This window comes from Struthio camelus, chromosome W, assembly GCF_040807025.1.
Source record: "Struthio camelus isolate bStrCam1 chromosome W, bStrCam1.hap1, whole genome shotgun sequence".
Lineage (NCBI taxonomy): Eukaryota > Metazoa > Chordata > Aves > Struthioniformes > Struthionidae > Struthio > Struthio camelus.
In genome coordinates this window covers 53,091,963-53,109,670 of record NC_090981.1, presented here as the reverse complement: position 1 = coordinate 53,109,670, position 17,708 = coordinate 53,091,963, and the positions used below count along the sequence as shown (strand labels likewise).

Below are 17,708 nucleotides of genomic sequence, written 5' to 3'. Positions count from 1 at the left end.
ACTTAACAAAACTGACAACAAGGAGATCAGAGAAATTAATCCTGGCAGTACAAACCAGCACATTGCTTGAAAACTCTTGTCACAGAACGGTTGGGGTTGGAAGAGACCTCTGGAGATCATCTAGTCCCACCCCCCTGCTCAAGCAGGGTAAATCAGTGTCGCCTGTGTTCATCAAAATGTCTGTTGCTTGTGCTCGCAGAACCAACCAAGGCTTTTTTATTGGCCTTGCATTTTCCCTGGACCTGTTATTTTTGTTTTTTTTACAAACACACTGATTGCTATTCTAGTCAGAAAAATGGGTTCGATCATCACTTCCATCCGTGGAAAGAAGTAACCTTCCATGTTGAATTAATATTTTTATTTTACCGAAGTGTAAAAATATTACTAATTTCAGACCATTTTAGACAGTGCTGCTGTGCCAAATATGGCAGTGATAAATATGCTTAGGAATTCAGAACAGAAAAAATGCTATAGTTTTTTTTTTTTAACAGCAGGCCATCTTCCTGTGAGTTTTACAAACTGTCTTTTCAGAGGAAAAGGTAGTGTTACTTTCTTGAAATTAGCAGTTTGTAAGTTATGACACGCTAATTTGTTGTCCAGAGTCATAGGAGTGAAATACTATTCATCCAAACCCTCTCGATAATTTGAAGTTTTCTTCCAGTCCAGCTGATTTATACCTTAGATGTGCATAGAAAATTAGTCTTGATCAGTCTCTCTGACTTCTCTTGGCCATTTAAATCTGTGTTTATACATTTTAATGTCAAGGTTAGCATAGGATACTGCAGCTTGGCAGGCTACCAGTGACAGGAGACATTTCAGGCAGCCATCGCTGTTTGAGTGAGAAGTGCAGGTGGGCCTGTCACGTCCATTGTTCAAGCATCCAGCTGGTGGCCTTTCCTGAGGAGGCCTTTCCTGACGGAGGACAGTGTCAGGACTCCCATGAGTACTTTGATAGGTCGTCTTCCCTCCGTCATGACCTTTGTCCTGCCTGAACTCATCTGTTGTCTGTTTCTGCTGATTTTGCATAGGCGCTGGGATGGCTGGAGGTCGTCACGTTTTGCAGTTGATCTGAGGGAGACGTGAAGCATCATCTATACCCTGCTGACGTTTGAGGTACTGTGATAACCTTATTTTACCTGGAAGTAACTTTTTATATAAATGTTGACTAAGCAGAGCTGTGAGAGTGAGTCTTGTGGTGCTCTGCAGATAATCCTCACAAATCCTGCGATCTATTCCTGCGGAAGGTGATATTGATAATAGGCAGTATTCAGAATTCCAATCAGGATCCCAATCTTAACTTTTTCATAATCCCCCAAACAATAGAAATATTTGAATTAGGGCTTCAGACGTATTTTTACTGAGTGTTAGCGGCCATCATTTGAGATAAGGGACTCAGGAAGTGGTAGAAGTGCTGAAAAGCCTTTTTTCCTTGTCAGAGAGAAATTATTTTACTATCTTTTAATGAGACATTTCTCATTTAGGAGTGATTTCTCTAATTTTATAGCTGAAGCATGGTAACGCAACCATACAGAAAGCTTATTTTATGCTCTCTTCTCGTAGCTTTCTGTGCCCAGCATCTCTGTCATTCCCCAGCTAAGCTGTCCTTCTGTTGTTCCTCTTCAAGCAACAGTGCAAGAAGCATGTCTAGTACTTGGAACAAGCAACTTGGAGTCAGGGTCTGGACACGCCTTTTAGCATGGCCACTGGCTCCCTCTACAATTCTGCCACCTTGTTCCACTTGGTGGCATTTCAGTTTCCTATTTGTAAATGAGGGCTAATAATACTTAACTTCCAGGTAGAAACAAAGCGTTCTGATCCACGGGAAATACTGTTACTCACATAGTGTGCCATACTTGTTTCTATATTAATGCTGCATTATCAAGGGGGAGTTGTAACCTTTCGCATTTGTGTGACCCCGTGCTTGGAAATTGGTAGTTGATCCCTGGATGGTAAAAATCATTTCTCTGGTGCTTTCTCTTTTGTGGTTTTCCCCTAACTAGACTAGACTAACTGGACTTAAAGAATATTTTGGCACAGGGAACAGGGACTAACTTACCCCAAGGATGATGTGATCATAAGGAAAGAGAGATTATGCTGACCAGATAATGCGAGTTACTGGTATGTAATTTTCAGCATATCTATGCCAAGTTAGTTTTAGAGTAAGATAAGAGTTGAAAATGTGATAACTGTTCCTGAGTAGATCCGTTAATGGCTGGGTCTTTTTATATTTACCTTTTAATACACCTTTGGCAGTAGCAGCGCTAGATTGTTTTCTGGAAGCGGATTTACTGCTGAGCTCTTCTGTGAAATTGAGGCATTTAGTGCATTATGCACAATGGGAAATGTTCATCTGCGCTTTTTCTAAGCTGAGATTAATAAAGTGTTCTTCTCTAAATAAGGATTTCATTATCCAAAATCATTGTGTAGCATTCTTTCCTTAAAAACTAAACAGATACCTTGTTACTTCAAGTCTATGATGCTAAAAGTGGGCCATAGATGTGGCAAAAGTAATTTGTGTCTCATTAACATTTACAATCCCATTGGAAGATAACACATGAGGCACAGCTTTAAATAGATTTTGACAGTGTTGGTAGTTCTGCTGAATATGCTGGAAAAAATTTTAATATCTGGCTGAAAGTAGCAGAAGTGTTTGTAAAATAAGTACTGTAAAATATTCCACTTTTCTTTAAAGTGGAAGTTTCTTTAGCTGTTAACACTTACGCAGCTACCGGGTCAGCACCCCTACCGGGTCAGGGGATCTGCTACGTTTCTTGCTGTGGAATACAACGTACAGAATACAGAAACCATTGGTGGTACTGTGTGTGCCTGAGGAAAGCTAAGGGAATGGAAATAAAGCTGACTGTGATCTCTTGCTCCACACTTTGGAAAAACTTATAGGCTTACATGGCTTCTCTCCTTTGAATGACCTTTTAAATCCAGACAAAAACCTTCATAAACTGACAGTGTGTGTGCAGATGTTATATTGACAATGAATGTATCCATCAGTTTAATACCAACATGCCGTAATACTTTCTCATCAGACAACTTGTTTAGCGATCTTAGGCTACCACAAAGTATATATCCACCCTTTGTGGGTTATCTCCAGTAGCTTAGGACCAGGATCAGATCCAAATCCTGTGATTGCTGGTGTTACAAGTAGACCAAAAAGGTGTATATCCTTAATTATAAAAAACAAAAACAGTCTTTTTCTTTTAAGCTTTATGATCTTTCCTCATAACTTTGCTTTATCAGTTCATCATGCTGATTGAAACGTTCACCTTTTCCCAGCTAATAATACAATCATCAGTAGGACAGGCTAATGTTGAATGAACTGAGTCAAGTTCTGCTACTGTTGAATTATATGTTACTGTAGATTTGAAATCAAGGCTAAGATGCAGTTTGAATGAGTCTAGCAAAGTCAGGTATTATGCCCTGGGAAAGGGCTACAGGCAGTCATATTTTATTAACAAATATACATAAGATGGACGGAAGCTAACAGGATAAAAATAAAAATATACTGCTCCAAATACATACTTTTTTTTTTAATGAGAATATTCCATGCTTATTGGTATCCCCTTCTACTCTGTCTCCCTGCTACTCTTAACTCATATGGAATTCTAGCTAAAACATCTCAGAAATATTCTGACTGATAATTTTTTCTGAAATAAAAATAGGTCTTTCAGGGTAAATATACTACATTGAACGAGTGAGAACAATCAGATTAGAATATAGGGGAACCTATCCTCCCACACAGTTTTATGTGCTTTAAAAATACAAACTAGCAAAAAGTTTTGCATTGTAGATATTACTCTATGGCTTATTACATGTGACTAGTAAAAATGTTTCAGGATGGTCCAATCTTTGCGATGGTATGTGAGGACTAAATCTGGATTTTGGAGAATTCCAGTTTTTCCCACTTAGCTGCAGTTGACCCACTGTTAATATAGCAACAGCAGACTGTTTTACCCCCTTCTTCCTCTGTCTCCCCACCGGCCCCAGTGGAAGCAGCTATTCCCTTTCACCCCACTTTGCAAGCAGCTCTCCTTTTTCCATCTCTTTCCCTCCTGGGCTGTTGCCATCCCGCTTCCACCACCAGCAGAGGTCAAGAAATAGGAAAAGGGATAGGAGGAGGGCAAGGTGCTGCTCCTGCAGCAGTAGCTGCTCCCCATTCCTCCCTCACCCAACACAGCAGGAGGAAGCCAAGGTCTCCTTTGGGCTGTGGCTGGCGGAAAGGAGAACTGGAGTGTTCAGGCAGTCATCACTGCGTTAAGAGCCGTGTTTCTCTAGGCAGAAGTGGCGCTGGCTGAGTGGTGCCTTTTCATGGGCTATCGATCTGGTTTATGAACTGCATACCATAAACAAAAAGCTATTTAAAGATCATACTATCCTTAAAGAAAGAAGTGCTAGTCCTTTTTTCACATGTTTTTCTGTACAGTTCTAGCACCATCTCTATTCATGCTATAGGGTAACAATCCGCTGCCACTAGGTGCTGTCTGATGACTTTCAGCCACACCACTAAAATGTACAACTTCTGTCATGACAAATTATTCTTGGAAAAAGTAGATTTAAGGTTGATTTGAATAAGCAAGTTGCTTAAAAGTCACATATATGTGATATATATATGTAAGTATACGCAGCAGTATCTATAGCAAGATTTATAAAAGGTATCTATATCAAGGAACTTAAGCCCTGTACCTATTTTAATCATTTAAGACTTAAAAACTAATAAACCCTTGTAATCTAATATGAAAAAGTAAGGCACAAGGAAATTAAAACACAGCCATAAGAGCTCTGCAAGTTCTATATTTTGGGGACTTCTCTACTCTGTAAGGGTACAGCTGTTGGGTACCACCCTGCCAGCTGAGCTATTCATGAGAAAGCTGGCTGACCCACAATGTATGATTTTTTTTTTTCTGTGAATTGTAGCTGTCTGCTATATGTAGCGTGTCTGAGATTGGAGGATAGCCTGCCCGCCTAGGGAGATGCAAACTCAATTCCAAGCCTCCCAAGCCAAACTGCTGTTAGCCAAGAAATTAATTTACTTGACCACCAAGTAATGCTGCAATTGTTCTCTGCAACCCATAGAAGAGCTAACATCTGGATTCATTTTCTAAGTTATGATTAGACTACAGGAATTGCGGGGCTTGGGGTGTTTTTTTTTTTTTTTAAACATATGGTGAGGGCACCCTGTATGAACTTACATTTAGAACCAGCTGCAAATACGGCTAATCAGGTCTTGGTAGTCTTTGCACACTATCCCTTTAAGCATCTGCAATAGCAACAAGAGAAAAATAATCTTATTTGAATGAACTATACTGAGTCATTATTCCTCTTATGAATATTGTTCAGTTTCCTGTCATCAATTCTGATTGCTGAAGGCAAACTTGTATGCAATACATGAAATCAAAATCAGGGCTAATTTGTACATCAGGATAATTTGAAACTCAAAGCTCCATCTACTGTGATATTCTACAGTTTTGGTAATGCTGGGATAAATGATAACCTGTGTACATGTGATTTAGCTAAGGTTGCTCTACACTCTATAGCAGAACTTGAGAATAATCAGTCTCATCTGCTCGCTGTGAATGTGGTTGCTTACACACATGATTCAAATGTGATTGTTAAATGTCATACACATTTTGGGAGTAGATGATATCATCATTAATGACTTCTAAAATATACTTATTTGAACTTTTATGGTAAGGTCTTTTTTAAAATGGGAGCCTTTTATCTCTCCAGAAATCAAGTTCCCTGTGATATTAAACTTTTTCAGCATAAGAACCACAGAAAGGAGCAGTCATACTCTTTCCTAAGTAAAATGAAGTAACAGTGATTCCATTTGTATGCAGAAAGTTTCTGCACTTTCACATGGGTGAGACTAGAAAGACTGCATTTTAGTCCACAGGGCCAAGTAGTGGGTGAAGGATCAGGCTCTCAGGTGTTCTTCAGGGCAGGTACCTTATAAATTTTTTCTGTAAACATCTACTTACTCACGGTCCTCTGTAAAGTAACATTAACAGGAATGGGGAAATGTGAACATGCTGGTCCCTTTTAATAAAAAGCAGTTAAATTTGCTCCAAAGTTTCGCTTTCTTAATTGCAAAGTTTGCAACATGATGGACTTGCTGAAGGGAAGGGTGTCATGACATCTGCGGAAGCAGACTTGCTCTCCCTCTGCCAGCCAGCTAGGCATGCGTTGAGAAGCTCTTCTGTTTATAGTGCAAGTTGCAGAATATCCATTTTTAAGTTCATCATTTCAGAGTTTGCTTGCTCACTAATGTTCTCTGGTAGGTGAAGCCCTGAAAGGGGATGCAGTGCATCCCTCACTCTGCTTCTAGGCTGTGGTGTTTATGCAGGCGAGCTGTTTCCCTTCCCAGTGTCTCCATTTCCTCATTGTAAAATGGATAATGACGTTCACCCCTGCTGTAGACTACTTGAAGATTTGATGATAGAAAGGTCTGTCTGAAAGCCTTAAAAGATCTCTTTAGAAATAGATTTGATATATTACCTTTAGTATTAGTATCGCTGTTTCTGTTGCTTATTTTGCAGACAGGTCTTAGTTTCTTAATTAGTGGGGTTTTCTTGGAGGAAATATTGGGCATTGGACCTTTCAATTTCAGTTATGAATTTCTAATTGTAACCTCCCTTTACCTTTTTATTATCTCCCTTTACCTTTCTTATTCTAAAATATCGCTTTCCATACAGTGCTATGATAACTGCAAGTGCCTGCTTAGAAGATTAACTGGGTGATTGTCATCTTCACTAACTCTTAATAGGCCGCGAAATCTAGAGATTACCATGCATGGCTGTTTGGTTTATTGCCCTTTAAAAAAGTCAAGCTGGCTTGATCACCCACTGTGCAATCCACATCGCTTCTTCCTTAATAAGTACTCTCTCATCAAAATATTTTCTCATCTCATCAAAATATAACATATTCATATGTGAGATGCTCAATAAAAACATACTTCAGACTTTTTGGGGGGTATTTTAATTTCCAAATCTTACCAATGCAAGTAGAGGGAGAAGTGAACTGACTTTTTAAAATTTTATCAAAGGTTTGGACAGACATCAGCTCTTCTTCAGGAGTTGCTGTTTACCTCATGTAAACTTGCTTTAGTGACACTGCATGTAAAAATACTGAATAATGTTTGTCTCATGCTGGTAACATTCAGCATCTCTCTCAGCTTTGTTGATTTACACCAGTTAAGGATCTAGCTCATAATCTTTTTATATTCCAAATATTTTGTGCGGTTGTTGAATGCACTAGGCTACTTCTTGGTAGATGTGCACCACTTATATATGCGGGTTTGTATGGCCTTGAAGCACTAAATCAATGGGGAATAGGGCCAGGGAACAATGCTGGTATGATTTTATAGGAGAGACATGGAAAGCAGTTCCACATATTGGTTTTCATTATCTCATACGTGTTTGTTTATTTTTTACATAGAACTTTTTAAACAGAGAATTTTATTTGAAATTATTTTGAAAAGTAGTTTTACTGAACAGATGCAAAATCATATACAAACTGCTACATCAGCTTAAACCAGACTTAGTTTGCATCCATGAATTACAGGTGTAAATTACATCAATATAAATCATTGCTTAAACCGGTACAAACTTCCAGACACACAAAATTGCACCAATTTAAATGCACTATTTACAGTTGTACCTTTTGTCAAGCTGATTAATCTTTATATGTTGACCAAGAGCTAGAAGACGATGCAGGTAGCAGCATGTGAAGGTTTTCCTGCTCCTTTCTGTAGATGACCAGTGTATATATATGTGACTACTTTGAGTCATGAGTAGCCATCCTGAAATCCTGCTAAAATCCTTTGTCTGTCATCTACCAGCTTTTATTTAACCCAGTAGTTAAGTCAATAACTTCCTTAATGCAGTACAAGCCTTGTAAGGTAGTTCTTAATCTGATTTTAGCACATGAATAATTTAGTGTGTGTTGCACCATATAACTCATTTGTCTCATAGTAACGAGCTGTTAAGTAGTTCCATTGTTCTAGGATAAGTACCAGGTCTTGAACTTGAGTTTTACAGTTTGTTGAAGATGTCTTCCCTGGAGGAAAAACGTTTTGTGTAAATACTATTGAAAATGAAACCCCATTGAGAATTTTTCTGGAATTACTCTGTGAGAGCTGAAAGGCGGCAGGTTTATGTTAAAGGTTATTAAAAGAAATTGGGGGTGCTTTGTTCAAAAATACTTAGCTGCAACCAAAGCCTGTTTCACCTGCCGTCAGCAGGGGCTTCATTTACAGTATGAAACTTCTCATGCAGGAGCTGTCCCTATCCGTGATCGGCTGATCATGTCACAGAATAGCTCACCAGAGCAGGTGCAGACTTCTGCACTGAAATTTAACTTACCATATTTGCCAGCGTGCTAGTTCCTGTGCTTATTAACTCCTGTGATACGCAGATACTAGCACACAAAGAAGGCTTACAAAGAAAACACCAACTGGAGCGATAAAATTGGCCTGCTATATAAGTGCAATATGGTAGCAATGTAGTGAGAAGGTTCTTTAATACTGAGCATGTGAATTATCCTATAAGTACACCTTGTGTTCCAGCCCAAACTCCTACTAATGTCACATAGGTTGCTTTCTACCAAGATTCCCATGCTGAAGGTCTTCATCCCTCTGCAAAGTGCTAAGAACTCTGGCTCTGCTAGATGAATTACTTAGCCATGTTCTCATGTTAAATATTCTCATGTTAAAATAGCCTTTAGGATTTAAACTTTAGCAGTAGCAAGATACAGAAAAGCTACCTTTTTTTTTTTGTTTTTAACACTGGCACAGAAATATTTTACAATACTGGGAATATCATTTAATTTCTCATGTAATATGTGAATACAAAATGTTTTTTCTTTTGGTGATTTGGGTAAAAGCGTGTTTTTTCATACAGATTACTATGGAGGAGTTCTAGATATAAAGTCAGACATTTCTTGTTCCTCTCTTGTCATAATATTTGACATTATATTGATGCATTATATTCCTTTAAGCAGAAGGAAATATACTTTTGCTCGTACAGAGAAATTCTCTCACTTTGCAATATATTATAAGAATAACGAAGCAAAGAGCTGGATTTTGTCTTTTGGATGACTGTTAGTTAAATAATCAAAAAAAAAAAAAAGACTGGGAAAAATTACCACTGTAGTTGAGAAAAGTGTTTATAGCCTGAAAGAATTACCATTCCTATAAACAGACCTGAATCCTCTTCCTTACTGATATAAATACATGTAAAACTGAGTGTCAACTCAGAAATTCCTGTCCGCGTGATAGCAGCTGGATGTTATAGTGACTTTTGGCTGAGATCCATCTACTTTGCCGCTATGAAATCTTGAGTTGAAAGGCAAGCAAAACGATGAAGTGTTTTCCAAGCTGAAAACTTTTCTACCGCTGTGATAGATAGAAACTTAGAATATAACTTTAATTCTCTTTTAGCAATTGTCTTCTGAAGGAGATGATCAACTAATTTTACAGGTAATATCCTCCCTGCATGTACCTTGTCCATCAGGTTACTGTTGTCAAAGCATAACAGGTTTTTTTGTAAATAAAGAATTGATATGGCATATGCCACAGCCAGCCGCCTTTGACTTCCTAGCCTGGTTCTGAGGATATTGCTTTATAGCTGGATTGACTTTCAGTACAAGTCCAGAACAATGTTCACACTCTGGATTTGTTGAAAGACTGCTTAACAGCATCAAATAACTGATAGCCAATTGACTTGTTACCCTGTCTTGAGTTTAAATGGGGCTATCAGAGTAAAAAGTGCAGTTCCCAATTCTTGATACTTAAAACTGTTATAAATTCTTGAGCTTATGCGGAACTCTATTAATATGAAACTGCCTCTTTTCCTTACTTCTAGTCTGTCATGAAGATCAGCCTTTTAATAATCCTCAAACTGGTGTCAAACCATGCATAATAATTGCAGTTTTATGCCAGAGACCTTCCTTCTTTAGCAATGCTGCTTCCCCCCGCCCCCCCGCCGCCCACCAAATGCAGCCTTTATGAGAGTTTTTTATTTGCAGTGCATAATTTTTGTTTCAGTGGAATTATTCCTGGTTCTTTTCATATCCTGGATTACCAAACAAACGAGGTGAATGGTATGCTATGCATATCAATTGAGACAATTTGTTATTTCTGCTTCTTAACGCAGCTAAGTATATAACACTGACAAGGATTCTCTAAAAACAGGCATTTATCCAAGTGCTGCTGGTGACTCAGTCAGACTGTAATATCAGTTCTCAAGGAAAGAAGTCTTTAGGTCCATGGCCCTTTTAGATTGTGTAGAGTTGAAGGGCTGTAACTCATTTCATCTGCAGAATGACTCTGTCTTACTGGCATTCAGTGGAATGAGGATAAGCAGGCAAAGAGATTTCAGCTATGCGTTTTGAGCCAAACCTGTCTGTATTTCATTATGCAGGCAGAGGAAGATTTTTTGTTGGTAGCACAAATCTTGCCATGAGACCACTGGTGAAAAAATAGACACGCTGCAGAAATAAGTAAAGGCCTTTTCCCTAGAAGTTTACAAGGATACGTGTGTGTGTGTGTGTGTGTGTGTGTGTGTGTTTGATACTTACATAAATGTATGGTTCAGTGCAGCACAGAACTTGAGAGCGTGGTGCAACATTCTGTTTCTTCCAGCAGTCATACTTATTTGGTGATGGAAGTATTTTTGTGTATTCATATGTGTTGTAAGTTCTTATGTCCTTGCCTATTCTTGATCTGATGGAATGATGAAATGTAGCAATATACAAAAAATCTAAATTTTCTCAGATTAATCCTTTGCTCAGTAATTTTGTTGCTCAGTGTGCAGCAAAAAAGCCACCTTTGGTTCTGGAATAGTCGTACATGTGTAACTTTGGCAAGCAAAACTAAACTGAAGGAGGTTACAGGGGAAAAAATTTTCTCATATTTGGAGTTCAGTGAGTTAATGAAGATGGCAAAAGCAGAAATCCTTTCTTAGGTACAGTTTAATGAACAAGAACAAAAAGGTTTTCCGTACTCTTCTATTGGTCCTCTCAGCTTCAGGAGCTATCTAAACCTAAATAGTTTATGTCAAACAGTAGTTTTGTCGTTAAGCAAAACTTGTTACGACTTACTCTGGATTTCACATTGTTATCTGACCAGAGTAGATGCAAACCGTACTGTAGGTTATAAGTGCACGATTTCTCTTCTCAAAGATTTTCCTAGCCTGGCTTCCCCCTGTCTGTACTGACTATATTTATGTCCTGCTGGAGAAGAGTTGTGTTTAAGTTCACTTGTGATTGACCATACTCCAACATCACTATAGAAAAGGGCCAAGAAATTTTTTTATCCTTTTTATAACTCCTGGCTCCCTTTCCCTACTGAAGCAATTAGCCTGAGCTGACCTCTAGCCAAATGTTCCTGCGGTCAAGTTTCAGCTGCCTTGAGGACAGTCAGCTGTTGTAATTTTTTTCTGCTTTTAGCTCTCTTCTTACAAGCTTTAAGACTCTGGTAAGATGTAGACTATTATTCCTTAGAATAACATGCATTGCAGACACTGAAATTTTTTGTCCTGTTAAGGTACAGGGACTTTGTTAGTAGCATTTGTCTTTCATCATGTACAGGGGCAGGTGCTGCAGGACAGATATTACTAGACCGTAAAAGATTAGTTTTATCCTAAAGCTGATGAGAAGTGAGAAGCTATCTCTTGTTAGGTTAACATTGCAGCCTCTAAACAATACCGTTCTTGTTGACAGTGAGCTTGCAAGAGTGGTTTTAGAGGAACAGCAGTGGATTGTTACAAAACAGATATGTGAGAATTTCCTGCAAGGCAGTAGTTGTCTGCTGATGGGGGAGATGGCAGAGATGGCACTTCAGAGAAATCTTCTCAGAAATTTTCTTCTATACCCTTGAAAGCAGTATTGTGATGGCGCAACTCCTGCTTTGGAACAGATTTTCTCCCATAAGACCTCTCTTTAGTTGCCTTTTCCAGAGCCATGACATTACAGCACGCCCCTGGCCTCCAGCGCTCCTCGAAGTGGTCGCCTTGCCTGCAGCTGAGCCGAGCTCTTGGTAGACACAGAGAGGCTGCATAATCCGCAGCGCTTCATAGCTCTTGCAGATATTACAGCTCCTTTTGCCTGGGGGAAGGCCTTGAGTGTAGACCCTGTCTCAAGGGCCTTGGCTTTGAGCCCTGACAAAGGGAGCGTGGGACCTCCCACTTTCTGCGCATGGCCCATCCATGTTTTCAAATGAGGACAGTCATGGGTTTTGAGCTCAGTCCTGTCTGTATATTGGCCCTATTTGGTCACCTATTGAATTTTTCTCCTGCATGCCACTTGTCTGGGCAGACGCCTCATTGGAGGAGCCCATCTGGATTTGGACAGAGCAGCAACACATTACTGCTTTGCCTTGCCAAGATGGTGGCGTTTGTGGGATTCCCCAGAAACAGCATTTGTTTCTGTACAGCATTTTATGGGAGAAGACCGAGGGATTAAGCAAGGAGTTTGATCACCTTTAGGGTTTAGGAACCTAAATCCACTGGGTGCCCTATTTCAGGCCACTAAATGTTTTAGTCAAGGTTTGTGACTAAGCAGGAAGCCGAATCGGTCGATACGGTTCTGCAATTGCTCTTAAACTCAGATAAGTTGCAGCAGCTGCTGCAGGGGCAATGTCTTCCCCTCAACGCTGACTGCTCATTCCCATGCCTGCGCTGCCCCCACTCTTCCCACAATGCGTCTTTGTGGAGGCATATGATAAACCTGGTCGGCAAACAGTTTTGTTACAATGTTTAAATTAAATGTTAATTTATTAAATTAAATTAAATTAAAGTATTAAATTAATTAAAGTAAATTAAATGTTTATGGAAGTTTTTGGACTGCATTAATTTTAACTTGAAAAATTTCCTGATCGAGTTTACTGCATGTAGGTATGTGAACAAGTCTGTGAGCACAAGCCAAAGAGCCGTACTGGAATGGGATTGTTTTTGTCTGCAGCAACAAGAGCTTGTTTGAGTTTAAAGTGATTGTTGAACCCTGGGATGTATCTCCAGACTCCTGGGTTAGCACTCTGGCTGTCAAACCCCTCTTTCTTGGAGGAAGCTGAGGTGGCTTCCAGTCACAGCACTAGATAAAGGGGATATCCATGTTGGGGACGGCCAAATATTAGAATTGAGAGCGTTCTAATTGCAGAGTTGTTCAGTGTGATGTGGTTGTGAAAGCTGAAACTGGGTTCACAGATGTGCTTTGAGTGACTGAGTCTGTCAATGATATTTGCATGGAGAATTCCTATGAGTTTTTTTTCTTTTCATGTAGCTGTTGTTAGGCAGCAAAATCAGCAAAGGTTGATGGAGAGAAGAGAATGGGGAAGCGTGGATAGCGGCAGCATGGGATGTGTGGGTATTGCCGTAGAGGGAGAGAGAGAGAGAGCCGAGGGGTTGTAGATAAGGTGTGGAAAAGGACATTAGGCTCAGGCCTGTGGAAGAGCAAAACAAAACTTTAGGGAGGAATTTGGGCTAGGAAAATTGGTATTTGAGACTGTCTATACTGAGGAGCACCGTCTGTTGGAGAAGCTTTTAAGAGAAATTTCTTTGTGCTGTGGTGTGGAAAAGTTCCAGTTGTTCAATACAAGACTGACAGTAGAGTGTTTACCAGAGCCCAGCTCCTTCCTATCCCCAACAGCAGGCAATACTAATGTGGAAGGGCTGAAGGGGGTGGGGGGACTGTTTGACAGGGTAGAAGTAGCATAAGAGGAGAGGAAGTGACAAATACAGATAAGCGTTTCTGTAGGAGATTTATGCATAGGGAACAATCAGATTCCTTTAAACAGGCACATGCGTGGGGGTGGGGGGACAATTGAGTTAGCTAAAAAAAAGTTGTTGTGCTTGGATGCACCTCGTGGTTTGTCAGTATAGCTTCTCTCTGAGAATAGGAGGATTGTTGGCCTGTCATTGCTTTAGTAACTTTTTTCCAGCCCTGTGCACTCCCACAGCTGCAGCCTTCTACTATGCCTTGGTCCTGCTCCACAGGCTACCTCGCTCTCAGACCAGTATCCGTCCTAAATCCTCGCTAACATGCATCCTTCTCACCATACATTTTCCTTCCTTCCTGTCCACCTGCGAATAAGGGAGTTGTCCTTGAACAGACCTGTGTCTGGTTGGACAGGGGAAAATCCTGCACAGCTCCCGTTAAGTGCCCAGAGAACAGCTCCCCAATTCTTCTCTCCATTCAGCCAGTCACGCCGAGCAACTCTGCTTCCTTCTGCCGTATGCCAACTAAATCTGGCTGAAGGGTGTGTGTGAGAATAAGGCTGGGAATCCCTGAGGCACCCTGCCTGTCAAAGCAGATATGCTGGGGAGGGTCTCTTGGTTTGTCTTTGCAGAATCTAGGTTAAACTCTAAAGAGCGATCTAAATGAATTCTTCTTGTATTGAGTTTGAAACTTGAAAATTATTGAGCTGTTATGTTAAAGAAGATGTGAAAAATAGTTTCTGATTTTCAAGCTTTGTGCTAAATAGCACGAACGAGAAATTTAGAGTTTGTAATTATTACATTTTTTCTGCAGTGTGAGTGAATCTGTTCTTTTGGGGCAGTAGAATTAAGAAGAGGGAGTTATCTTTTAAATTTAGTGTTAACATAGTTTTAAATACCCAGTATGTTTGTGTTTTACCGTTGTTGATGAAATTCCGACTTTGCTAACTATCCTAGGAGACTGTTTTTTAATATCCAGATTTGACAGCATCAGTTGTGTTAATCAGTAACACTCATTTAAAGATTATTGCTCATTAGTGGGCTTGGCTGTTTGAACACTGCTGATTTAGTCTGCTGTTGGATGAAGAAAGAAAATGTCCAATTAAAAATACTTCAGAGTAGCAGCAAGGGTTGTCATAATTGCAGTTAAATCCAAAAGTGGAGCCATTATTGTATCCCTCCACTGCCTTGCTGAGCTGGGATGCCAGGGTAGCTTGGCAGTTTCATGCCACAGAACAAGATGCTCAAGCACTGTTTCAGTGTTCGTGTTCATTTTGGTGTTGTAACTTTGCTTTTGAAGGTGACCAGTAATCTCTGTGCTCCACTGGCACTCTTGTAAACTGTCAGGTAGTAATCAGTGTTATGTATATTTTTTTCATACTACAGATGGACACCTCATGTTTGTTTTTTTTTTTTTTGGGGGGGGGGTACAGTTTTGTGCAGAAGGCTACCCTGCCCACAAGCCCAGCATAGCCCAGGTTCTGCCCTTCTTTGTTATCAGAGGCAAGAGATAATGGCATGAGCAAAGTAGTGTCCCTCATACACAATTGTGTGATGGGGTTGTGAGAGGTATGTGTGGGGCAAATAAACTAGGCAGGAGAAGGAAGATGCTTTCTGGGGAGGTTGTAAAGGCTTGTGGGATGGCTCCTGGGCCAAGGACTCCATGTGGTGTACTGTGTGAATATGCTTGGGTCCATCCGAAGGTGCCTGCTCGGAATTGACACCAAAAGAAGTTTTCAGCATGAGACACCCTCCATAGCAGCCCTTAAGGACAGGCCAGCAGAGCAGAGGCACTGAAATATGTGCTCACAGTTGCACAGGAAGCCAGGGGGGAGCAGAACAGAGAATTAGTCCGGGTTACTCAAATTCTTGCTGCCACCACAGCTACTGCCTGCTCTCTTTGCTAATCAAGTGCTGCTTCCTCTGGTGGTGACGGTAGCTGGGTTGTTCTACAAGCAGCCTTTTGACTTTCTGGTGTGGGAGCTGCATTACACAGCTACATCACTCCTCTCCTTTTTACTTCGTGTAGTCCTAGCGCCATGAAGCATTATACATGACCTGCAAAGACAAACACAGCTTTAGGAGAGCATGACCTGGAAAGGGGATCTTATCCTTGTTCCTTGAAAGAGATATTACTACTCTTTTCCCACTTTCATATTTAACCTAGGCTAGACATTGGATTCTGTTTTTCAGAGGTTGTTATGGGGAAAGTGTGGTTATTTCCTAGAAGCAAGAAAGACTTTGCAAATACAGAATATTTCCTCTGTATTTAATGAACTAGTGACCCATAAGGTAGCCCTGTTTTAAAAAAAAAAATAGTATTTACTATCTGTCCTAGACCGTAAGATAATATATGACTTTACAGGGCAATAAACCATAAACTAAATACACTTCTGGTCTAACTCCAGTCAGAAATTCTATAAAACTGAATAGTAGTTTAAATATCATGTAACTGTAATAGTAGAAGTTTATAAAGAAACTCTCTGATTGTCTTTTATTATTACAGAACTTAGAGGTATGGATCTTCGGCATCTGCTGTTTACTTTGGCACTGGTCTGTGCAAATGACTCTCTCTCTACAAGTGATGGTAAGTTTTATGATACCTTTCTGTCTCTTTGTGTATATATAGACTTTATATAAAGAGTATTTTTATACTATATGAATCAGAACTGTGCAAGTACCGTGACTGCAGTAATCTGAGTGCATTATGCAAAAAATATGTCAGTTAATTTTGTTAGGAAGACGGTGGTGGATGAGACTAAGTGTTACAGAGTAAAGGTGAATTTAGTAGATGGCAAAGGTTGGTGGCACGTAAAGAGACTGGATGAATGCTGATGTTACATATCCAGGTTTTCTTTCCCTTGTTCTAGTCTGTCTAGTGCTGAGGTTATGAAAGAATTGTTTGAGGGTTAATTTTTTTATAGAAATTTTTTGTTTTCTTTAAATCTTTTTAGTATATTTTAGTATATGCTAAATGTAAAACTATTTGGAAGTGTGGAGGAAGCATTTTCAGGCTATACGTTTTGGGTCTAAGGCCAGTATAAACAAGTTTTATAAGAAACGCACTTAAAAATTCTTGAGTGTAGGTTAAAAAAGGGATTTGAAAAGAACATGTAGTCTGAACCAGCCAGATTGCTTTGGGTAGCCAGTAGAAACCTTTTTATCTAGTACAAACTCGGAATGCACATCCTGTGGTGTTCTTGGTTCAACAGATCTGCTCATTTTTTGCATCTGCTGAACGTTCCCTCTGGCTTTCCACAGTTCTTTCCCTTCTTAATGCAGGATGAAAAGTATTCCCTCCATCTGAACTTTCTCTGCTGCTTTTTCTTTTTGCAGCCAGCAGTTATTTAGAGCAGTCTTTGTATGTTCTAGAGGCCTGACTTGAGTCTACTCGATCCTTTGAGACTGGTCTTTTACTAGTTTACAACCACAATGAGCTTCAGTGGGAGTTTTGCATTGTTTCAGATTCATCTGCTTATGCTGGTTATGACTTGCTCCTGCAAACAAAAACAGCTTACCTAGTCTGCTCTGTCCTTGTTGAGGCCTTTGGAGAGAACGGTAACAGTTTTCCATAATGACTAATTTTAGATGAACACATCGTTTCTTCTCCCAGAGCTACTGAACAGCTGCCCTCAAGTGGTTCCTTGAGCAGGTGCCCCTCCTGACCACCTAGCCAAGAACAGTGCTAGCAGAGAAAGTCAGAGGGGGCAGTGTGACAAGTAATTTTGGAAAAAGGGAGTGGAAAAGGCTTCCACAACCATAAATAAACTGATAAAATCTGCAATGAAGATTTCTTGCATCTTTCAAAGATTCATTTCCTTTTTTCTTTAGCTCAGTAGTTCCACTCCTACTTAAATGTTACTAAATGCAAATTAAATATGCATAGAGTTGCACACCGTGCAATTTCGCTAGCTGGTCTAGCGTTGATTTTAGCATGAGGTACTAAGCCAAAGGGCTATGGGCTATGGCTCAGTTCTCCAAAGCCGT

The 17,708-nt window shown here is 39.9% G+C and overlaps 1 protein-coding gene across 5 annotated transcripts in view; it reads left to right on the top strand.

Moving 5' to 3' along the window:
* LOC138060872 (growth hormone receptor) overlaps positions 1 to 17,708 on the top strand; it is a 192,827-nt gene that overhangs the window by 103,502 nt on the left and 71,617 nt on the right. For all 5 annotated transcript variants that reach the window (XM_068926352.1, XM_068926350.1, XM_068926355.1 and 2 more), the window contains 2 exons: positions 1,029 to 1,113; positions 16,228 to 16,308. In XM_068926352.1, coding sequence (XP_068782453.1) covers positions 16,239 to 16,308 — 70 coding nt within the window. In that variant the 5' untranslated portion in view covers positions 1,029 to 1,113; positions 16,228 to 16,238. The remainder of the gene's footprint in view (positions 1 to 1,028; positions 1,114 to 16,227; positions 16,309 to 17,708) is intronic.